Source organism: Dreissena polymorpha, chromosome 4 (genome assembly GCF_020536995.1).
Source record: "Dreissena polymorpha isolate Duluth1 chromosome 4, UMN_Dpol_1.0, whole genome shotgun sequence".
Taxonomy (NCBI): domain Eukaryota; kingdom Metazoa; phylum Mollusca; class Bivalvia; order Myida; family Dreissenidae; genus Dreissena; species Dreissena polymorpha.
In genome coordinates, this window is record NC_068358.1 from 136290089 (window position 1) to 136315345 (window position 25257).

Sequence of the window (25257 nt, forward strand, 5' to 3'; positions counted from 1 at the left end):
AAACAGAAAGTGTCATGCCTGGGACAACACTAGTGTGTGCATCAAACAGAAAGTGTCATGCCTGGGACAACACTACCTGTGTGCATCGAACAGAAAGTGTCATCCCTGGGACAACACTACGTGTGCATCAAACAAAAAGTGTCATCCCTGGGACAACACTACGTGTGTGCATCAAACAGAAAGTGTCATCCCTGGGACAACACTACATGTGTGCATCAAACAGAACGTGTCATGCCTGGGACAACACTACGTGTGTGCATCAAACAGAAAGTGTCATGCCTGGGACAACACTATGTGTGTGCATCAAACAGAAAATGTCAACAGAAAGTTTCATCCCTGGGACAACACTACGTGTGTGCATCAAACAGAAAGTGTCATCCCTGGGACAACACTACGTGTGTGCATCAAACAGAAAGTGTCATGCCTGGGACAACACTACGTGTGTGCATCAAACAGAAAGTGTCATCCCTGGGACAACACTACATGTGTGCATCAAACAGAAAGTGTCATCCCTGGGACAACACTATGTGTGTGCATCAAACAGAAAGTGTCATGCCTGGGACAACACTACGTGTGTGCATCAAACAGAAAGTGTCATCCCTGGGACAACACTACGTGTGTGCATCAAACGGAAAGTGTCATGCCTGGGACAACACTACGTGTGTGCATCAAACAGAAAGTGTCATGCCTGGGACAACACTACGTGTGTGCATCAAACAGAAAGTGTCATGCCTGGGACAACACTACGTGTGTGCATCAAATAGAAAGTGTCATGCCTGGGACAACACTACGTGTGTGCATCAAACAGAAAGTGTCATCCCTGGGACAACACTACGTGTGTGCATCAAACAGAAAGTGTCATGCCTGGGACAACACTACGTGTGTGCATCAAACAGAAAGTGTCATGCCTAGGACAACACTACGTGTGTGCATCAAACAGAAAGTGTCATGCCTGGGACAACACTACGTGTGTGCATCAAATAGAAATTGTCATGCCTGGGACAACACTACGTGTGTGCATCAAACAGAAAGTGTCATCCCTGGGACAACACTAAGTTTGTGCATCAAACAGAAAGTGTCATCCCTGGGACAACACTACGTGTGTGCATCAAACAGAAAGTGTCATGCCTGGGACAACACTACGTGTGTGCATCAAACAGAAAGTGTCATCCCTGGGACAACACTACGTGTGTGCATTAAACAGAAAGTGTCATCCCTGGGACAACACTATGTGTGTGCATCAAACAGAAAGTGTCATCCCTGGGACAACACTACGTGTGTGCATCAAACAGAAAGTGTCATCCCTGGGACAACACTACATGTGTGCATCAAACAGAAAGTGTCATCCCTGGGACAACACTACGTGTGTGCATCAAACAGAAAGTGTCATCCCTGGGACAACACTGCGTGTGCATCAAACAGAAAGTGTCATCCCTGGGACAACACTACATGTGTGCATCAAACAGAAAGTGTCATCCCTGGGACACCACTACGTGTGTCCATCAAACCCCGTTTTCCCAGAGTGAGGCTCATTTATATGTGTAGTGTTTTGAGAAAACTGGGCTTAATGCTTGTGCGTAAAGTGCCGTCCCAGATTAGCCTGTGCAGTCCGCACAGGCTAATCAGGGACGACACTTTCCGCTTTTATGGTATTTTTAGTTTGAAGGAAGTCCCTTCTTACTGAAAATCAAATTTAAGCGGAAAGTGTCGTCCCTGATTAGCCTGTGCGGACTGCACAGGCTAATCTGGGACGACACTTTACGCACATGAATTAAGTCCAGTTTTCTCAGAACAAGACACATATGATGCAATCTGTTCTCTCTCTCCCACCAACACCACCACCAGCCACAGACAACTGCAGCGCTGGAAATGTCAGCACTGTCAGGAAAAATCTGATAGATTGGTCTTATTACTTTTAAGGATTGTCCCAACTGCTAAAGTCAGTATTATAGCAGTGTTTGTTTTCGGCTTAGTTTCTTGTGCAGTTAATTGGTACCATTCGGAAAGCCAAAATGAATACCTTTTATCTAAATTTACATGTTTGAAGTGGATATGAAGTTAAGTGCATTTACCAGTTCATCTACATTTTTTCTTAACATGACCAGTTTGAGTATCTGCAGCACCAAATTGCCATTAATGTCAAAATAATGTTTCATCAAAACCAGAAAAAATAATATTTTGGGTGATGTGACACTACCTAGCAAAAATATTATAAAGCTCATTTTTTAGTGACGATTATCTTAATTAATCAGGTTTTAGAAAACCTTTATTGTCTTAAAACTGAAATGTGTCTAAAAAAGATACATAAAACAGGAATTTGATGCCTACCATACATTTATTTTGAGACCACTGATGGTAAAAAAACTCATGTTTTATTTGTTTTCCTTGCACACTGCTACATTTGTACCTGATTTCAGACAGTTTAACAGAGCTCAAGGGTTCATCCTCCCTGCCCAGAAAGAAGGGATCAGGGGGTCAGGAAGGGGTGCCCAGGTTTAGTCTTTCAGATGTCTCAGATGATGAGGTGAAAGCAAAGAAAGGGTAAGTGCCAGTTTAACTGAACTATTTCTTAGAACATACCTAGTAGCAAACATTTTTGTATACATAGATATTGCTCTTGAATATATTGTCTCTCTTAACTGAGAAAATAAAACTAGGAAATACCCCCAAAGCAAACAAATATCCTCTATGCTCATATTCACTAAAAGTTACACATCTCACAAGGATTATACTTGTCAATCTAAACAAAACTTTCCTTATAGAACTGCAAACAAATTGTTTAAGAAAATTATATGTCACAGCTAAATATTTATACCATTTAGTCAATAGTAGCTGCATCCTGACTATGTTTCAGAGGAGATCGTGTGGAGAGGCCACGGCCCATCACAGTGGATGACCTTGAGGCACGACCAGGCTCCCCCAGCATCATGGTGGTGCAGGCAGACCCCAGCAGTGAGGAAGGTAGGCGGGTCTCCCTTTATAGACTAGCTAGAGGATGAAATAAGTGAGCTGAGCTCTGGGAAAATAGGGCTTAAGGCATGTGCTTAAAGTAGCATCCCAGATTAGACTCAGTCCATATAAGTTAATCAGGAACGATATTTCGGCCTGTTAGGTATATTTCATTGAAGTGAAGTCGCTTCTTATAGAAAATCCAATTAAGGAAGAAAGTGTCATCTCTGATTAGCCTTCATGTTTGGCTGCACTGGCTTATCTTTATGAGGTTCTTTATGCAGATGCATTAAGCTCATTTTTCTCAGAGCATTTGGCTCAATAAAAACCAAATACTAATGGACCAGCAGAGCAGTCTCAATCAAGGATTGACAATAGCACATATATACATGATCCAAGGGATTTATTGCAAACCCTTGTGCAAATAAATGAATGCATACCTGATAACAATAGATTTTTATTGATCAATTCTATAGGTAAATAAAATAGCATGTTTTTGGTTTTCTGGTGAGATATATCACATTAGTTGATTAATTTATGCTGTTTTGTAGGAGCTTGCAGTTAGGGAGGTAAGCTAATTTGTTCACTTTGTTGGCAACATAATTTTAACACGTTTCCCTGGTTTTCAGTTCAAGTCTCTGCCACTGGTAGCCAGCCTTCCAAGCCGGAGCAGCCAAGAACAGTCACCCAGCCTCCAGCCAAGTTACCTCCCCTGTCTCTTGACACCGCCTGGAAAAAGCCAGCCCTTGATGATGCCTGGAAGTCAGGTACATGCACAGAGAATTAAGGGTAAAGTTTAGAATTACAAAAGGTACAGGGTGCTGCTTAAAAGGGGCGGGTGGAAATCTGGACCAGTATGGTGACATTTTCTATTAATTAACCAAATGCATGGAAACTCTAAGACTTGCTGTTGTAGTTTGAAGGATAGTCTTCTCTTTGACAAAAATATTACAGATAACAGATTTACTACCTTTCTGTGTTTAACTGTCTGGAGGGACAGTAGTTTTCTTTAATTGATTTTCAAATCAAATAAAGAACTTTTTTTCAGGAGTACCAAACCAGATAATACTTGATTTAATATCAAATCATTTGAATTAATCAGGAATATGCACAGCTTACCATGGCTATTTGTTAACGTTTTCTAAAGGATCCTCTTATAAATATTTTGATTTCAACATTTACCTACTTATTCTCTATTCTGTTTCGTTTTCCTGCAGAAGAGGCTGAGCGCAAGAAGTCTGAAGCGGCCGATGCAGCGTGGCAGGCTGAGCAGGCAAGGAAAGAGGAGGAGCGTCAGCGTCGTGAACAGGAGGCCTGGCAGAGGGAGCAGCAAGAGCTGGAGGATCTACAGCGCAAACAGCAGGCACAGGTGTTGTAGTGAATATTGTAGGAGGAGTTTAATAACAGCAGGCACAGGTGTTGTAGTGAATATTGTAGGAGTTAAACTCTTTCAGTGCTGGAACCGAATTTTGAAGGCCTTTGCAAACAGTTTGGATCCAGATGAGACGCCACAGAACATGAAGTCTCATCAGGATCCAAACTGTTTGCTATTCTGATAGTATTCTTTGAAAAAAAATCGAAGAAAATGCTCATTTAAGAAATTCAGCAGACAACATTTTAGCAGACGACAAATTTCCCAGCATGCAAAGAGTTAATAACTGTAGGAACAAATGTTGAGGCAAATGTTGTAGAAGGAATGTCATAAATGTAGGCAAAGGTGTTGTGGCAAGAATTTTATGATGCATGTTTTAGCTATAGGTATGTATCAAGAGACATATGTGTTAGAGTGATAAGTGTATGATGTATATTCTTACAGTTGGCACTGGCATTGTAGTGTATGTTGAAGAGGGGCATGTTCTAACACTCGGCACAGGTACTGTAGAGAGTATTGTGGGAGGAGTTTACAGAGGCGTCAAAGTTCAGGATTATTCCTGAAATCAGGATTTTGGTCCTTAAGGACCAATTTTGCTTTTGATATAAATCAAGGAATTTTTTTCTGGAATTTTAAGATTATTGTCACAAAATGTCATCTTAAACACAAATTACTTTACTTTGACATATTGTTTACAAAGATACATACAATAGTAAACAAAGTTACATGAATTATTAACCCTTTTTTGCTCTGGCCCCAAAACGATAGGATTTTAGATTTTGGCCAATTGACACCCCTGAGTTTATAACATTAGGCATAGATGTTGAAGCCAGCGTTGTAGCAAGCATGTTATAAATGTAGGCACGGGTGTTGTAGTTTAAATTGTATGAAGTGTGTCAAAACTGAAATTAAATGATGTTATAGCAAAATTTGTAGAAGGCATGTTGTAACAAGAGGCAAGATATGGTTTAGAAGGCTTTATGGTATGTGTAAAATAAACAATCTAAACTTCTTAATGTTATGTTTCAATTGTATACAGATGGTAACTGAATTATCTACTTCGCAATTTGCAGACCAAACCTGCCACCCCAGAACCAGAAGAGAAGTCCGAGAAGACGGACAGCATAGACCCTGTGATGAAGCAGTACATGGAGCGGGTACAGCAGCAGAAGGCTGCCCCAGCACCCAAACAAGAGGAGGTAGGGGCTGTCTAGGGCTCTGTTTGGGTATAGAGACCCGGAAGTGGCGTGCACTTGGGTGGGGAAGGGGTATACATGGATAGTGATTTAATAATACAATTGACAAGTTGTATATACACAATAGATAAGTAAATGAATTATAGAAACTTAATTAGTCAGGCTGATAAGAGAGATCGAGGAATGGTGTGCTGAGCTTAGTGGGCCGGGGGGGGAGGGGGGGGGGGGAAATTTGGAGTATTATACATGGAACATGGATAGTGTTTTAATATTGTATTGTCGTATCGTATTATACTATTACACAAAGCCTCTATTTGTGAATAAATAGAAAGATAATTAATGTTAAATAGTTATAGAGCAACATTTGATTATATTCAATATTAGCACATTTTAAAACTGATTGTTCATTTTTTTTGCAGTCTGAAAAGTCGATATCACAGATTGATGACCTGTCACTAACAGATGAAGTTAAGAGGTAATTTGCTTTTACTTGAGTTAGAATTAAATGAATGCAGCGGATAGAGGACGCTAGTGCTATTACATTAAATCTGTTATTGTAAATAGGAAAGATGAATGTAAAATTCAAAAAGGGTTTATCAAGCCAGTCTTAGTAATCATAAACCACAAGCTACGGGGAATCGATCAGGTTTTTGTGTCTGATTCAATGAAAAGTTAACTTTTAAACAACATCAAGCTGATATTAAATGTATGCATTCTAATTATCCCACCATTTCTTATTCTGTTTTAAAAAGATACATATGAAAATTACATAACAAAATGGTAACATCAAACTTTCTAACATTGAATAAACACAATTCCATAAAAGTGTGCATGTATTCCTCAAGGCTGTAATATCTGCAATGAAGGCATGATGACTGGATAAATTAAATCATACAAAACTTGCTATGATAATACCATGTATATAATACATTTATTATATTATATAAAAAATTATTAGCAAAATTTAATTTACAATTCATTTCTTAAGAAAAGTACATTAGGGTTTGTGTAAAACATTCAGATTTTATTTGAATAATATTTGTTTGAGGAACAAGCAAAAATGGAAAACACTATTTTGCTATTTGTTGACATCCCTAAATTAATGTTGCTAGGTCGCCATGGTGTATTGGATATTGTGTCCGCCTAGCAACCGGGAGGTCACAGGATCAATCCTTACTGTGGGAGCGTTCTTTAGATCTCCTCCAAAGACGACAAGTGCTGGTTATAGGCCCATGACATGGTCTTAAAAGCATTTAAATAAGCCTGAGGCTTTCGATGCAATCAAGCTAAAATAAAAAGGTTTCAAACAAAATGTTGCTTGAATGTACTCGTAACTTTATTTCATAATGCAGTGAAATTGAGGCTGAGGCAGAGTCTGATGATGACTTCAACTGGTAGAGGAGGACGCTGACAGATCGTTTGTGAGGCTGAGACAGAGTCTGATGATGACTTCAACTGGTAGAGGAGGAGGCTGACAGATCGTTTGTGAGGCTGAGACAGAGTCTGATGATGACTTCAACTGGTAGAGGAGGACGCTGACAGATCGTTTGGAAGAAGCTTGTGTCAAAGATTGACGGCAGACTTGATTGGATGTAGTTGTATTTTATTGTTTTAAGGATATGCATTTGGAAAGGACACGTTGCTCATTTGCACCTCTATTAATTTGCAAAAGGTTGTGTATACATGTGTAAGAGTTTTCTGCTGCTGCTGTTTTCAGCAGTTTTTTTAATAGTATTATTGTATTTTAATATTTTTACTCAAACAGGAAATACCTACTGAAAAACAGTGTGTATTTTAAGGAATTCTAAAACCTGTTGTTTGTAGATCTAGTCTATTTTTGATGCAGAGATATGTTAGATTTCAGTACTTTGTCTTACTTTAGAACTGGATATATCTTCCTGTTCAGCAGTCTAGAAATGTGCTACCATGATATCTGTCATATACTAGTATCTGTTATCCCCCTTCATTTATCTCAAAAGCTGGTATTTGAAACGTGATTGTTCAAACTGTGTGTTTTGGGTACCACACCAGATAAAAATACTTCTGTTTTGCTAGTATTCAATAAGATCCTACAAAAATCTTTACTTAATCTGTATTTAAGAGATATTCTTGGTCACATTTTCTACAATAAATCCAATGTTTTCCTCTAACAAGGATAATAGAGTAATAATTTTAGCAATATTTACTTACTCAAAACATTTGAATGTAAAAAGACCTTAACAGGATGTAGCTTTTGTTTTTATGAAATCTTGAATTTGATTTGGTTGAATATTTATTTTTTAATAATATCTATTTTTAACGTACGCTTTATGTAGGTAGCATTATTGTTTTTATTCATTTGTTTTTACAGTTTCGAAATAAATTAATCATGTGTTAGATGAAAAGCATACCATGCAGTTATGTAATTTTACTAAATATAAGAGCTATCTAGTTGCAATCATTTGCATGTGATACTTACAGATTTGTTTTTACAATCTGAATATGCTTTGTTTTGTTATGATGTATTATTATGCGATACTTAAAATAATATATATATATATGAACAACATAAAGTATTTTTCTTTTTAAGCTAGAAATGTGTCCGTTTGACACAGATATCCCCCACTAAATGTCTTTGGACGCATACATGAGAGTTGTCTTACATATATAATGTGATCTTAAAACACTAAAATTAGAAAACAACATGACGCCTGCAGATACAAAGTGTGTACCGAGGTAACTGTGGATATATTTTGTGCCTATGTCTTGAAGTGACCTTTACTTTTATGCCAGCGCATTTGTTGGTGTACCTAAAACGTCGTTTTTATATGATGATCACTTGAATAGCATCTTGAATTATACAGAAATGGACTAGGTTTCAACAGATTGCGTAATACATGTTGTATCTAGGATTGTAACAAGGTTTTCCTAAGATTTGACCTGTTGACCTAGTTTTTGTAAACACATGACCCATATTCAAAATTGGCCAAGATTTGGCAAGACAAACATTCTGATCAAGTTTCATCATAAATGTGGCCTCGTGAGTGTTTTTATAAGACTTGACCTGGTACCTTAGGTTTTGGACGTATGAGACCCGGATTCCAACGTGGCATAGATATTCTCAAAATAACTTCAAAAGGAGTCTGACCGCTAGAGTGGTATCAATAGTTTTATTAGATTTGACCTGATTACCCAGTTTTTTTACGCATGTGGCCTACATTCATATATGACCGAGACAATGTCTAATAAACATTCTGAACAAGTTTCACAAAGATTAAGGCATAGATAATGCTTCTATAGTGGTAACACGGTTTTTCTAACTCCTGACATGGTGACCGAGTTTTTGGAAATCTTTGAACACTTCTAGTAATCCTTAACAGAAGGACACACTACTTCTCAAGTCCAGGTCACGCTTGACATGTGCGAAAATATTCACTTAAACCTACGGGTTAACGCTGTTCTAAATACATACGAAGATGTATGTGATAGCAATACATTTAATATATTCATGTTCATAACTTTGAGAAGATTTGAATGCCACTTCATGTTTATGATGTCTAACCCACGAATAATTAACAAGATTTTGATCGCACAATGCAACCCAATGACATATTGTCACGTTGATGTAGACGGCCTGTTGGGAAGTATTGGCTTTAAACATGTGTGTGGGTCAAGGAAACAATTGGAAACTCGGATAGAATTATAATAAAATCCGTATGTTGTTTAACGAACACCGGTCGGTATCATATACTGATTGTTTTACATCAGAATTGTATCGGATAGGGACACGTATTGTTATTTTGGAGAGACGGTTTGATGCATGGTATTTTGATAGTAAACAGTTACAACACAATTTTAAAGAATGGAATCGCAGCCCACCGTTGACAAGGTCGTGAAGGAGCTAGGCGGCTGCGGCCGGATGCAGATGTTGCTCGCCGTGGCGGGCCATGCGCTCAAACTTCCGGTCGTGTTCTCTATGTTCCTCACGTTCTTCTCTGTTGCTGATCCGTCTTGGCGCTGCGCCGAACCTGTGCACGAGAGTCCGTGGAATAGTCACAATTATACGAACAATTACTCAAACGCTCTCGGATATTATAAATCTAGTATCCCTGAAAGCGCATCGCAAGTGTATAATGTCTCAAACGTGGGATATCATACAAGTTTGACGTTTTCAGAAAATGCAACTTCCGGAAACAAAATGAACATTATGTCTTTTAGCGGTCTGAAATCCTGCACAAATCAGAACGGTTCCAGATGCAAGTCTTTCGTATTCGACAGCGACCTCCACACGATAGTGTCAGAGGTATGGGATCGTCGGTTGTAATTGTCCATTTGATGTGTTTGCGATTTTGTAACGGTAAATAAAACATTGTTATAAGCAAAAGGTGTTAGAAAGTGAATTGAACTTAATTAATATATTGTATAAGGTGCACGTTTGAATAGGTTATCATTCATGTAATGTTCAGAAACTTGAACGCAAGCTTTACCTAACCTGACGTTCATTAAGCATTTAAGCGCCATCTTTGCAAACTGCAGTTTCTAGTTATTGTTGAATAAGTAAATTGCAAGTAAAGACCTGTTGCAAAATCGCAACATCCCCATATACCTGTTCCGATAATAATGACAATAAATAAATAACAATACGAATAATAACGACGACATCAAAAACAACAACAATAAAAATTCGCACTGTAAGTGCACATTGTATTGCCAATGTATGCTCATTCTTTTCTGTTCACACCCCAGTGGTCGATAACTTGTGATCTCGGCTGGATCCCTTCCTTCATCGCTTCCATGCAGATGGCGGGGTTATTTGCCGGGAACCTTCTCTGTGGCCAACTGGCGGATATAGTGGGCCGGAAGCCGCCGATGTTTGGTTCCCTGCTGTTGCTGATTATAGCCAACATCATGGCGTACTTTGCGCAGTCGTGGATAGTGTTTGGTGTAGCAAGAATATTTTGTGGTACACATCTTTTGAGTGCTTTTTTAACCTTTGATATTTGCGAATACCATACCGAAACATTCCTCTCTATGCATTACACAGTGTACTACTAAATCAACAATTCCACCATAAAGTTGAACGCATGAACTACCAGTTGCACTTGTCCAACATCGTCATCTAGCGCATCACTGGTCTTGTATAAAATGTCAAACACATAGCAACGAACGAATGCTCCTCCTCCTCCTCTTCGTCTTCAGCAACATACTGATCATCATTACTACAAACCAAACATCATAACCACTACAATCATTATCATCATCAGCCACAGCAGCAACAACAACGGCAAAAACAGCAAATTCGTCGTAGTTATTATACTGAATACTCGTCATCATCATAATCGTAACTATCATACCACTATTATCATCATAATCATCATAACCACCAACAACAAAATCATCACCAGCTTCATTATTATCATCGACGTTGTCATCATCACCACAGCCATAACTATCATGATCATCATCGATACCATCATCATGATCATCATCGATACCATCATCATCATCATCATCATCATCATCATCATGATCATGATCATGATCATGATCATGATCATCATCATCATCATCATCATCATCATCATCATCATCATCATCATCATCATCATCATAAACTCACTCGCTAGCTAAAGCGGTATATTCGCGATTAAATATGCTGTCGGCAATATGTTATAGACGCATCATCTCTAATTTTAACAGGACTAGCGATGGGCGCGTTTCTCACCGTCCAGTACAGCATCTCGACGGAAGTGATGCCTTCAAAATGGCGTGCGTGGCTTATCCAGTTTCCGTCGTGGTCCATCATTGCCTGCGTGTTCTGCCTGGTCAGCTACGTTATGCCCGACTGGCGGAAATTGCACCTTCTTGTTTCCATAGTTACCGTCCCGTTTTTGCTCTTGTGGTGGTATGTGAAACAATTTATAATCAATTTGTGTATGATATATTTTGTACTCTTTACTTGACAGCAACTGTATTAACACATCGTCTCAAATGCCTTTATGAACATGTCAACTGTTTAATTTTCACACGCGCAGTTCGTTAAAAGTTTATTTTCCTGTTGTATTTCGCTGAATTCCAAATTGATTTTTTCTTACTCTTACTTTTGGACTGTTGTACAATCATGCACAATACGTATTATAGGTTTATTCCCGAGAGTTTCCGGTGGTTCATTTCTCACGAACGAACAACAGACGCCCACAGGGTCATTCGTTATATCGCAAAGGTTAACCGGAAGTTAATCAAAGACGACAGTTTGCTCCATATGTTAAAAAACGATCAGGGTGAATTAACTTCCGGAGATAAGCGGAAGTACACTTTTATTCATCTTTTGAAGACCAGACAACTGGTGAAAACAACATTATTGTCTGCGCTTAACTGGTAAGCTATTGATGGTGAACATATTTCAATACGTTTGCGTGTAAACACGCACAACCATCTCCAGAACACCACGTGGATGAATATCAATACCTACTATCAGGTTACGCACTTCTTTTAAGCTACAGAGATAACCATTTTCTCGGCAGTGAAAGATGCGGACTTAATCATGTTCCTTAATGTCTCTACGTACTGTTATGTTATGAACATCCGAGCTTAACTATATAATTTGAGACAAGCAGCTGTAAAACCCACAGGTGGTTAGCGTGTGGCTATGATATTTATTAGTAAAAACATAATTTTGAATAAAAAAAAATATAACGAAAATTAATCTTCTCTGAAAAAAAATATATATCAAGGTATTCAACTATTTGTAAAAATGATTTTTTTACTTATTGATATCATAGCCACACGTTAACTACCGGTACCTGTGGTCAAACCGGGCAAAATACGAGGACTCGTGCGTGTATGTCGCCCCAGGTCAGTCTATATGCAGTCCAAACAGTATTATGAAATACAATACTTTTAGCGTTGATGATTTTGACTTTGAAGATGTAGCCTATTTTGCACTTATGTTGACAGTCGGCGGAAAGTGAGTTTCGCACTTGCCGATATAAAACATAACTTACGCACCCGTGACATTTAACAATACTTAGATAAGCCCATCTTCGCACTGTACCTCCATGTTGTTGCTGTTACCGTCTAGGTTGGCCCTTGGCATGCTCTCGTACGGCATCCAGTTCGGAATCCAGGCTCTTTCAGGGAATATCTTCCTCAACTGGTTCATCTTCAGCGTCATCGGAATTCCGGTCAGCTTCGGCGCCATTATCCTCACCAACGTGTGAGTCGGGCGCTAGAATATTATTTAATATAATCTGCTAAACTGTTTCCAAAAAGTATGCACTTTAATCATGTGAATGTATAATGTCTTTATATATGAAACTATTGATCAGAATGAAGGGCTGCCTGCTACACTTGTTGTTTTTTCTTCAAATTTTAAAATGTTAAGTATTATCTATGTGAGTATTATCTTCGTAAGATAATGGTTTTTGTATTTCGATTTTTACAACAAAACATTTCAACATAGTGACGAGTTGACTTCTTCATATAGCTCTATTATTTCGCTCTACACTTTTAAATGTATGTGCCAACCTATGTAAAGTTATTATTCGCCTAATTGACGATGAAATACAAGACTGTCCTTACATGTGTACGTAAACATGTCCAGATTAACCACCCGGCACCGTCCTTACTATTAGGCCCCTTGATTTGTTGGGCCTGATGAATCGTTGTCCATATACCTCGATGTTCTACGCTTACAAAACCGTGTGTTTACCTCGCTGCGCCTTTTATGGTAATTACTGTTTAACGATCATTTTAGAATCGGTCGTCGGTATACGGTGGTCCTGACGTACGTTATAGCAACCGTAGGCTGTGTCGTCGTCGGGATAGTCCAGTTTATTGGTATGAAAAAACATAAAATAAATAATATGAACATTATGCTTTTATAGGATTTTACTGATTAAAAGCAAAACTGTGCAATTTATGTCCAATATTATACATGTTTGCGACAGCCCCAAAAAAATAAGAATAAGATACGATGTATTACGTATTGAATAACGTTAGGCGATTTTTTTTCGAGAACATTCACTTTAAAATACTAAAAACTAACACATTATCAGGGATCATGGATGTGTAAAAATAAATTGTCATCAATTATTACAGTTAAGGGAAACAATTAAAAAAAATCATCGGTGCCTATTGTCGACATTCTTAAACGCACAATTATAAAAGTTGAACGATATTCTTTAAAATGACAAACAGCAAAATGTTCTTATTGCGTGATAATTATTTTATTGTGTTTTATCTTTAGTCAAATGTAAATAAGTGTGCGTTTTGAGCTTTTTTTTCTTTCTTCGTCTTAGATACTGAGCACCGCGGTGCCCTGACTAACGGGTTCGCTCTGTTCGCCAGTCTGGGTATCGGCCTCGCCTGGGGCCCCGTTCAGGTGATGACCCTGGAACTCTACCCCACGGTCATAAGGTACGAACACATTCGCTGAGGTCAGACATGCTTTCCCAACCAGTTTACACCCCATGTGGTTTTGCATTGACCGTTTAAAGGTATGTAGTGTTGGTATAGCTTTTAACCGGTTCAAGCCCAAAAGTTTTTCATATACCATTGACATTGATAAACAAACATCTTACATACATTTAAAGTGCATTATGTAATGTTTGACATATCTTTAACAGGTTCAAAACCCAAAGTTGTTTAGCGACCTTAACCTAGTTTTTTAACGGTTTCATGTAGATCGCTTGATGTTGTGTAGAACAACGTTTTTACAATTTCTGTAAACATCGTATTTGTCAATGTAAACATCCACTGTGGTTCAAATAGAATCAATATCAAATGACTCTTTGGTATTAACATGTTTGCTTAAGGTTGGATTCGGAAAGAATATAAACATATAGTACGTCATCGATCACTGAGAATATTTGTTGCAGGAACATTGGATACGGTTTCTTGAACACGTTCGCGCGGATAGGGGCCATATTGGGACCACAGCTTGCATATCTAGTAAGGATAACTATGTCGCCTAATGTAATGGACCAAGTTTCGTCTCTTTATCATCAAGCAAATGTCCAATATAAATAGATACAACGTGCATCATTCAAACACGTTTAAATGAAATCTGTATTGTTTATTTTATAACATGTTGTTTATACGTTTATCTTACTAGGATTGTATGAGTTCTCCGGGAATGCCATTTTCAATAGTAAGAATAAGTCTTATAAAATACAGAGCTTGTCTGCGAATTGACCGAATGTTGCTTGCAAAGTGCAAGATAATAAATGGTATTTCCTAATAAAGTGAGTTATCTTACACTATGAAAAGGAAAGTTTCTTTTCGGACATGAAGACCTAACTCTTGAAAATGTGAATTTACTAATTTACAACATATTACAAGGTCATTATTATTTCATTAACAAAATTAAGACAAAACATAAAATCAAACTATATTTATTTTTAAAATGAAATAATGTCTGCCTTTGCATCATATCCAGGAAGGGTGGTATTGTCAATGAGTGACACTACTATAAACCGGGAAAAAATGACACTGATTGTATCTCATGTTCTATCAAGGAACAACATAACAAAATGTGCCTACGTGAGGTTTCAAACCCGGCCCCTTTAGAAGCAAAATATAATTCAGGATCACTACATCACGCTGGCGTTTGAATTTTGATTGTTATTTACAATGTTATGTGGGTTAGACACGTTTTCGTTTAATGATCGATTACAATTGTTTCAAACGTTCGATTCAATATTATTAATAAACACATATAGATTCACACAAATGCTTTGCCATGAGTGTTATTTTTTTAATTTAATGCATAAATTCCTTTTTAAATATATGCATACATATGTCATTTAGCCAAACTGTGAACACGTCCATTTAAAGGGCTCAACCGCCACCCAGTTGATTACTTAAACAGACCCTTCGTTAATCGCGGACTGCAGCAAAAGACGGTCCTTTGAACACCCTTCTTGTTAAATGGGAAATGCGTGTCAGAAAGCATTTAACGCAACAAAAAAGCACCAGCTTATGTAGCTTACAATTTAATTGAACACTGTCATTATCAAAAAATGACTACAGCAATAGAATTCAACATCACATTAAGGATTTTTATAACTCAACGATGGGTTTTGTTTGATTGTCATTATTTAAAATTAGTTCAACATGAATCATAAGTCATTAGTTTATGATAAATAATGCATGTATTGATATGGACATTGAAAAATGTTTGAAATACATAGAATAAGTTCGTAGTTCCAAAGGCTCAGCTTAAAGATATTGGTAAAAACAATACATTAGCGTGTTATAACTGATAATTCATTGTTCAAACATGTTTTCAAAGTTGTATTGTGCCCACAGGATCAGCGGGTGCCGGGTGTGATGTATTTTGTCTGCGCCGCCGTTAGCTGCTGTTGCATCCTGGGAACGCTTGCGCTCTCAGAGACCAAGGGGACGGAACTCCAGGACAAGATAGAGATGACCATAGTGCGGAGTGACCGCGCCGTGAACGGAGTGACCCGCTCTGACGATCATTTATAGTATTGGCCGGTGGAGATATTATATATCTGACTCTATACTTGGACCATACTAATACGACGGAAAAAGCTTTCCTGTTCTTGTAACGAACTATTTATCCAAGTTGTATGAAAATACATTGTAAATGAAAGGCGTCGACAATCAGAGACTTCGTATTCAAAGTGCAGTATTTATAATTTCGTAAACGATGCAAGTACGATGTATTCAATAAAATTGAATGCAGTCGGGATTTTCTTTATGTGTTAATATCATGTCATAATCCTCTCGCGGACAGATCTCAGTCCTTATGCTTGTGGGTGTATGTAGCTATTCATGTACTGAAATCAACCATTTTATGGGCATTGCTCATTTAAACACACCCTATTTTGCGCCGTAGCAAAATATATTGTGCGATTCCATCGGGGTGTTAAGCCGATATCTCGTGCAGTAGTAGGCGTTTTGAGCATGATCATCTTCTAATCCTACTTCTTTAAAATCGGCGACGTATTCAAACAAATGTAACGGCACGCGCTCGGCACTTTTCACAATCATCGGACTCACATCAAAGCATAATAAAGCTCCGTGGACGATTAATAAAGAGTACAAGTTACTGGCACAACAAAGTGAATGAAATTATTCTCGGTTTGATAAATACGGTATAGTATGGTTTAATACGTGTTATTTAGAAGAGAGATTAGTTCCAAGCGTATAATTCAACAAACGATTAATAACAATTAAATGCCGTTTTCCTTATAATTCAGCTAGATGGTTGTGTGCGATATATGACGTGGTATGATAATGAGCGGATAAAAATTTATGCGAACATATCTTTAAACTATTCAGGTATTCCAATTGTGAATTAAGAATGAAACATCAAAAATCGATACATTACGGAAATATATATTCTATTCATCTATGAAACAGCTATAGAGACTTGTCTTGTAAACTTTTTTCGAAACATGTTTGTGTTTTGCATATATTACATCTCGTTCGCTGGATATTAAATAAACAGTTTATATGTTAATGTTGTATACAATTAAAAAAAAAATTCTCTAAATTGAATTAAAACATTTTGAGTTATTATATTTTTCATAATAATTTAAGACGTTAAGTTTTCCCTGCAAGGTTGGTGTCAATAATGGTGCATGCATATGTGCTAATTAATTTACGATATTTTGGATAAACTGTGGTATAAAGTTGGTTTGAAAAGAGCGTTGACCATAAGACTGTTGTTTTAAACTTAGATGAAAGGCATTTATCGGTTTTGTTAAATTTAGTTTCGTCATAGTTAAATGCATTTTTAAAGATTAGGTACTGTAATGATAACAAAAGTAGACTGGATTTATTTGCAATATAAGTCATTTTGTTTTCGTGATAGTTTTTGTTCTTGTTTGGTGGCCTGTTGGCTTGATGTGTAAAGACATTTTGCTTTTATGGTGTTTGGCCGTTTTTTGAATGCCAGTTAACATGTGTAATTTGCTTATCGTTTTGGTGAAAGCCAGTTGACCAGATGTGGATAAACCCAGTTAGCGCGTGTAGTTTGTTCACCAAATTTGTTAAAACGTGCGTTTACATTTACATTTTTGTTTTTATTTAATGTTAAGATTGTACTGTTCGAAGGATATTATATATATTGGAGAACATTAAATGTATGTTATTAAGGGCCAGATTGGCTTTTGTAAATTAACCGGTTGGCTCGGGTTGTCCGTTGACAGTTTGTTGAAAGCAGATTTTTTCAGATGCGTATAAGCCAGTTTGCTTGCGTGTCAGTTCACAAAAATGTCTCAAAACACATGTTGAAATTGCATTTACACATGTTTGCGAAGTTTATTTTTTCAGAAGCTGGACAGTTCGAAGAATAAATAATGAATAGTGTAACATTATAGTAAGAGGGCAGCTCGAAAGGTATAATTTGTTTGTTTTTTTGTGTAATTATGTGTTAGAAAATAACTTGTTAAGATTAATAATGATGATTTTATTGATGATGATGTTATAAATGTTGATGATGATGCTAACGTTATTAATGAGGAGGAGGAATAGTTGACAGTATTTTGTGAATGGATAATACTACATTAACGAATTTTTAGTGAATGAAATTATTTTAGGTTTGATAAATACCGAATGATGTTGGTCTATACATATTATTTAGAAGAGAAAGTGAGTATGGTTATGGTTTAGCACGTAAAAATGAATGAGTTTCTAGGTTTTGCGTTTAATTGAACAAAAACAAGTAACGGTTCAGCAACAGGGATTATTCTCAGATGGTACATGTATTCCTTTTAGAGTCACAGAAATTCAACTTTGCATCAATACCGGTTTTCTTTGAGATTTGTTTGATGGGTTAAAATTCCAAAAAATGACGAGTTTTGCAGCCGACCAAGTACCTATAGCTTTGTATTTGAGTGTGTTAAGCATTTTGTTGTTTTCAAATTAGTAAATCAAAATTAATACGGTGTTCTAGTATATCAATTGAGCTTATGCTATTGCCATGGAAATTTGAGCCAGGGTTCGATCAGTAGCTTAAAGTTTGTCTGTGTTGGTGAATTGAACCTTAAAACAAATGTCAAGTCGGTAGTTTTAATTTTAAGACTGAACATACGTATTGATTGTGAGAACATTAGTAAAATGTGTTTGGTATTTGTGCATGTCTCTTGTGGTCATTGGACCAAGTTGTTTAAGGCCAATTGGCCTGATTTTGAAAGCCAGTTGGCTTGTATGGTCAGTTGACCGTTTTTAAAGCCAGTCTATATGGTGTGTGAAAGCCTGTTGGCTTGTGTTGTCAGGTTACCGAACTTTCTTGGAACGAAAGTCTCATAGAATTTACAATATTTGCAAAATTATTGTTTGCAATGCAGTAACTGGACAGTTCAAATAGTATATTAAGTATTGAAGAACATAAAGGTATGGTTTATGTAGTATGTTATTATTATTACTATGATTATTATGATGTATTTTATTTGGGTGCATTCGGAAAATTGCAAAGCCGGTAGTTAAAAAGGAGCCTATTACATCAGATATATTAAAGAAATTTTATCACACTTTTGTTTCTGAGAGCGATTGTTCTTTGGGGTATTTAAGAGGCGTTACAATCTTTTTCTTATTTTATGCTGGTTTTTTAGGATAAGTGAAATTTTGTCTGTTAAAAGATCAAATGTTGTATTTTTAGATACGCATTGTGATATTAAAGTTGAAAAGTCAAAAACGGACATTTTAAGAGAGGGTAATACTGTTCTGATTGCAAAAACTAATACAGACACATGTCCTGTGAAATTGTTTGAAAAGTATTTGTGTGTTGCAGATATTGCATGTTCATCTACTGATAATGTGTTTAGACCAGTTTATTTGTGTAATGTTAAACACTGTTTCAAATTGATTTCTAATAATAAGCATATAAGTTATTCTACTATAAATGATAGTTTTAAGAAGAAGTTAAGTCTATTGGGTTATGTTTCTTCTAAATATGGACTTCATTCTTTTCGTGCTGGTGGAGCATCTATAAGTGCCAATAATAAGACTGTGGATAGACTTTGGCAAAGACATGGTAGATGAAAAAGTGTTTCCACTAAGGACGGATATGTTAAAGATTCTTTGAAAGACAGATTATCGGTGTCGCTAAATTTAGATTTGTGAAAAGTCATTATTAATGTATGTGTGATTTGAAATGTATGATGTGTTGTTCGTAGCACATTTAAAGACACTATAATATATTATTATATAAATGGTTTGGAAATGCTTTTGAGTATTATTAAGTTCTGTGTTTGTGTTGTGTGTATGTTTTCTTGTGGTCATTGGACCAATTTGTTTACGGCCATTTGGCCTGATTTGGTAAGCCAGTTGGCTTGTATGGTCAGTTGACCATTTTTTTAAAGCAAGTTGATCTGATGTGTGAAAGCCGGTTGGCTTTTGTGAGTTGAACTTATTTTCTTAAAAAGCATGTTCACATGGAATTAACAATCTTTGCAAGTTTATTTTTTGCAGTGCAGTAACTGGACAGTACGAATGGTATATTAAGTATTGGAGAACATAAAGGTATGGTTTATGTAGTATGTTATTATTATTATAAGGATTATGATTATGATATTTTTTATTTCCGTTTTAATGTTTATCATTAATTTTGTAAATATTGTTTTATTATATCTGTTTAATTCTCTTGTGAATTCGATTGGTCATTTGACCGTTTGTGAAGGCCAGAGTGTGCCTGATGTTGATTAGCCGTTTGGCTTGTGTGGTCATTTGACCGTTTGTGAAGGCCAGAGTGTGCCTGATGTTGATTAGCCGTTTGGCTTGTGTGGTCATTTGACCGTTTGTGAAGGCCAGAGTGTGCCTGATGTTCATAAGCCAGTTGGCTTGTGTGGTCAGTTGACCGTTGTTGAAGGCCATAGTGTGCCTATTTTGATTGAATTAATTTTATTGCTTTTACAAATGTTTATAATTGTATCTTTTCAGTTAAAACACAGTTCGAGAGATATATAACGTGGTGGAGAATATTTAGGTATTCATTTTATGTTTTATATTATTTGTATTCTCTCTTTGTTTTATTCGAAAGTCCTGTCAAATACAAGCACTCACTCCTATTTTGTCTTTGGTTTATTATTTGTTTGATAATGATAATGATGATGATATGGGTTATAAAGATGATGAGGTTTTAATAGTATTTTGAGAATAGAGAATAATAAATTTACTCATAACTATGAGTAAATGAAATTATTCTCGGTTTGATAAATACGGTATAGTATGGTTTAATACGTGTTATTTAGAAGAGAGATTATGGTAATGGTTTAGCGCGTATAATGCACGGGTTTTGTGTGCATGTTTTAGCGCGAAAGCGCACGAGTTTTTCGTTTTGGGGTATATATGATTTGCACATCTAGTGAGACGCCATTCGAGGGTTGTTTTTGACAGGCAAAGTTATGGAGCAAGAAAACGAAAGGGTGATAACCCCGCCCGCCCGCCCTTAATGAACATATGTATGGTTAAATAATTGGTTACATTGCTTTTATGTTTATAATTTTGCAATTATAAAGTCTATATTTAGTATATTTTCAGTTCGGTTTTTAGTCCATGTGAGATTGGATCTTAACATTAACCGATTCCTTTACTTGGAAAGACGATGGGTGTATTTTCATTTAAGTCTGAAGCAGCTAAGTTTTCTGGATTATTTTGACTCATTTTTTACTTAATATTGTGTTTGAATGAGGTTTTTTAAGTTATGGGTGTCATGTTTTTCGAGACTCTCACTTCCTGGAGATAGTACCTCCAGCATATTTATTGAAATATTGGTATGTTTAAATTTCAGTGTTATTATTTTTTGTTGTCTTTCGTAATGAACGTTTAATTTTAAAGACATTCTTATTGTACGATTACTTAATATTTTCATTTTGGTGTGACTGGTTAGATGTTGAAGTCGGTTTAATATAGCTGTTTGTCATATGCATTTATATATTTCTCGGAATACTTATGATTTATCAACATTCTTTTTAGGTGCTTTATGGATTTTATGGTTTGAGTGATTTGTTTGTTTTTATGTTGATGTCCGGGGTGTGTGCGGGATGCTTTTGATGTTTGTTTGTTATGTTAATTTGCGCAATGAAATTGATAATGTTTTAATTACATTTTTTACTAAATAATACTTAATGTTTACAGTATAATAATAGCTGCTTATTTGTAGATTTCTCTAAAATTAGAGGTTTCGGGAGGTGATGAAGGCACCTAGACACCGGTCTCGAGCCATGGGTCCTCATACGTCCCCCTGCCATTAAAAGAAAAAATAAGAAAACAAAAATGGCAGTAGGGTTGCGTATCCCGCTCGCGGTTTTACCTGAATCGTTTTTTACTACTGATTATTGTATGGGGTGTACGTGAAGTCATGTACACTTCTCTTGATTGGTGGTGATGGATGAATCTTGCAGATATTAGCAGCTTCTTTGAACAAATTAATGTTTCACAATTGTTAATTTATAATATTTAAGCAAGTTAGCGTGATTGATGGGCATTGTGGGCGTCCTGTGTGCACTTTGGGCATCGGCCGGGATCAGTTTATTCAAACAGTAACTCTTTATTTGAGATATATACATGACGTCTAATTGTTATGAATCAATTTGCATTTTTTCACATGACACACATGTGCATGTGAAGAATTCATAATTACATGCCCTACAGCATTTAAATAGTATCGTTTCAGTTCTTTATACACCTGAACAAAGATGTTACACTGTTTCCACTCGTCTCGAGGCTCATCAATTGAGCGGTGCCGTTGAGGTCTATATCCATTGCACATACAACACATACGGGCGTCAGAAGAATTGTTTTTGCATTTATATGTTGAAAGTCCTGTCAAATACAAGCACTCACTCCAATTCGAAAGTCCTGTCAAATACAAGCACTCACTCCTATTTTGTCTTTGGTTTATTATTTGTTTGATAATGATAATGATGATGATATGGGTTATAAAGATGATGAGGTTTTAATAGTATTTTGAGAATAGAGAATAATAAATTTACTCATAACTATGAGTAAATACGTTTTAAATAGATTGTGAAGAATGATTCGCCTAGTGCAGCCAACATTCTCATACAATCCTCGTAACCGCGCAGACCATTGGGTCCCACCTCGCAGTGGCTATTTCGGAGCAACTCTGACTTTACGTTGCTTTTTAAATGCAATGAACGATACATTTAAAGGTTATCTCTTGGGCCGCCATTAGCGATTGACTAAATATGACATGGTGTCGTTCAGAAAATAGTGTATTGTGAACATTTGGGGATATGCTCAATACATCCATGACATGGTATCAAGCGTGGTTTTTATTTCGCCGGGAAATTAGAAAGATGTCACGATGCTCTATTTAGCCTGGTTATTTTGTGACGATGGTGTTTGTGCGCTAGGGCACCCCTATATTTTTGGGGAACCAATATCTTTTTTGGGGAACCATTATCTTTTCGGTTGTTTTCCATACTTTGGCGCACAGCGTCATATTTAGAACTCCGTAATAAAGAACATTCGTTAATCAACAGTCTTTCTTTATTTGAGTTGTCCTGAAGCCAGAGATGAACGGTTTTCTTTGCGAGATGAAGAGACTAGCGGAAAATACAAAATGAATAAACACACACACACGCACAAATGAAGATCTTCCTAAACGTACGGAATCCGGATAGTGCCATCTATGATCTCGCACTTCTTTTATCAAGGGCGACACTAGACACACGAAGTGACCTTCAGCGGTTGATCATGGTGTCTCGGAGCACATGTAGAGTTCCTGCCCTTATCCTAATGCACGGACAGTTGTTGAACAAACATATGTTAGAGATACCACCACGACGTGTATTGGATACAGACAAAGAAAACGTCGCCAATATTTTTTGTCCAAATATATTGATTTAATTGTATAGTGTTCCAAATTACCTTGTGCTTTATTTTTTCCATATAAGTTTATTGCAAATAAATAACCTAAACACGTATTAGCAAATATAGATAAATTAGAATACGTCCATTTGTAACAAAAGGTCAGGGTTTACGTTATACTGCAGCACTGAAAAAAGAGATAAGATGATGCAAGATCTTGCTAACTGCCTTTGGTAAACAGTATTGCTGTTGGAAAACAGATCGAAAACGCTATCGATTAGACTTTAGATTTTCAGCGCTAATGCGTTTTAACAGTACGCTGACTCGGACTCGCTTTTGCACCATCGACCCACGTCAGTGTGTTTACGCTTGCGGGCAAAACAGTGTGTCCCTCTCTGTAAACTGAGGAGCCGTGCCCGAGTTTGAGCGTCAACGATGTTGAAACGTCTTAGCTCTATAAATCAAGTTCAATGGACAGTGTCGTCTGTCTGCAAACCAACAACAGTAATGCTTAATAAAGGAAGTCAGCAACAATCGCACATCACAATTACCTCTTTAAGCATACATGTCTAGCGTCATATTTGATCTGTAAAATGGGGTACCACTTATCTTTTTATTCACAACAATGACAGAGATGACGGCCCATACTTCAGTCTGGTAAAGGTGACCTTCAGCGGTTGGTCATGTTGTCTCGGAGCCCATGTAGAGTTCCCGCCCTGATCACAATGCACGGACATTTGTTGGACAAACATATATTAGAGATACCACCACGACGTTTATTGGATATAGACAAAGAATATATTGCCCATATTTTTTGTCCAAATATATTGATTTAATTGTAGGGTAAGTGTTCCAAATGACCATGTGCTTTTTTCCAAGTTAGTTGCAAACAAATAACGTAAACGCGTATTAGCATATACATGTATAGGTAAACTAGAATACGTCCATTTGCAACAAAAGTTCATAATTTATGTTATACTTCAGCACCGAAAAAAAAGAGGTACGATGATGCAAGACCTTATGTTCTGCCTTCGGTAAACAGTACTGCTGTTGGAAAACAAAACGAACACGCTATCGATTAGACTTGATTTTCAGAGCTAAGGCGTTTTAACACTGTTTACGCTGACTCGGACTCGCTTTCGCACCATCGACCCACGTCAGTGTGTTTACGCTTGCGGGCAAAAAAGTGTGTCCCTCGCTGTAAACTGAGGAGCCTTGCCCGAGTTTGACAGTGCCCCAGATAAGCTGCGTATATGCGTCCTTCACCCTATTAAAATGTTTAACAACGCAAAGAAATACAATATCATGCGTATTGAAAACGCAACCAATTTGACTTTAACGCACATTCCTAAAATTCGATGCGTACGATACAATAGCTTCAATCAAAAATTCTTTGCTCATTTTTGGTATATCCTCTTTGCAATTATTATCGTAATGCGGCGTCGATTTATTCAGCAAGCGTCTGGATGAAGGAGCAGGAAAACAGTCAAAGTTATTCAAACGCTCTCCGGACTAGATTTCATAGTTAATTACAGCATCTGACCAAATTATTTACGACACACATGCGTTTTCAATCTGATTTAATCTGTCGCTCTTTGGACATGTATTTGTAAAGCGTCTGTACTTTCAGTTTCTACAACGATGCGAAATAAAAATGTCTAAGAGAGGTCGAAAGACGTCCGCGATTGTTGCGCCAAAATATCAATCGATCGCAAACTTTTTGAACCAAGAAAGCACAGAGGCCTGTTGGTCCACGGTCGCCCAAATCATTTTGGCCAATCAGAACACTGATCTTGAATCAGGGGAGAGGATAGGCTATAGTAAGTGGTGGTGATCTCCCTTTCTGTTTTGAACTTGTTTAACAAGGGTTTTTAGAGAGTCCAGAGAATTTTATTCTCGTCAGTATTTTATACTGACCAAAGCTTACATACTATAAAACAGCTGTTGTTGACC

General features: G+C 36.9%; 3 protein-coding genes across 3 annotated transcripts in view; 2 read left to right on the top strand and 1 right to left on the bottom strand.

Annotated features, from left to right (window-relative positions):
• Nucleotides 1-8069, top strand: part of LOC127876758 (centriole and centriolar satellite protein ofd1-like) — a 40354-nt gene extending 32285 nt beyond the window's left edge. The window contains 7 exon segments of the mRNA XM_052422207.1: nucleotides 2418-2541; nucleotides 2855-2961; nucleotides 3579-3716; nucleotides 4167-4318; nucleotides 5395-5520; nucleotides 5937-5992; nucleotides 6870-8069. Coding sequence (XP_052278167.1) covers nucleotides 2418-2541; nucleotides 2855-2961; nucleotides 3579-3716; nucleotides 4167-4318; nucleotides 5395-5520; nucleotides 5937-5992; nucleotides 6870-6915 — 749 coding nt within the window. The 3' untranslated portion in view covers nucleotides 6916-8069.
• LOC127876766 (uncharacterized) overlaps nucleotides 1-25257 on the bottom strand; it is a 332105-nt gene that overhangs the window by 94000 nt on the left and 212848 nt on the right. The window lies entirely within an intron of this gene.
• Nucleotides 11653-16178, top strand: LOC127876779 (solute carrier family 22 member 5-like). Its single transcript, XM_052422253.1, has 6 exons — nucleotides 11653-11874; nucleotides 12578-12712; nucleotides 13253-13335; nucleotides 13797-13914; nucleotides 14376-14448; nucleotides 15808-16178. Exons 1-6 carry the CDS (start codon nucleotides 11759-11761, stop codon nucleotides 15985-15987), a joined length of 705 nt encoding a protein of 234 aa, XP_052278213.1. The 5' UTR covers nucleotides 11653-11758; the 3' UTR covers nucleotides 15988-16178.

Excerpts from the sequence above, each read along its gene's own strand:
- LOC127876779 (XM_052422253.1), top strand. The coding sequence starts at position 11,759 with ATGTTAAAAAACGATCAGGGTGAATTAACTTCCGGAGATAAGCGGAAG. Across the intron at positions 12,713-13,252 it reads GCCATTATCCTCACCAACGT|AATCGGTCGTCGGTATACGG; the intron begins GTGAGTCGGGCG and ends CGATCATTTTAG. Across the intron at positions 13,915-14,375 it reads CTCTACCCCACGGTCATAAG|GAACATTGGATACGGTTTCT; the intron begins GTACGAACACAT and ends TATTTGTTGCAG.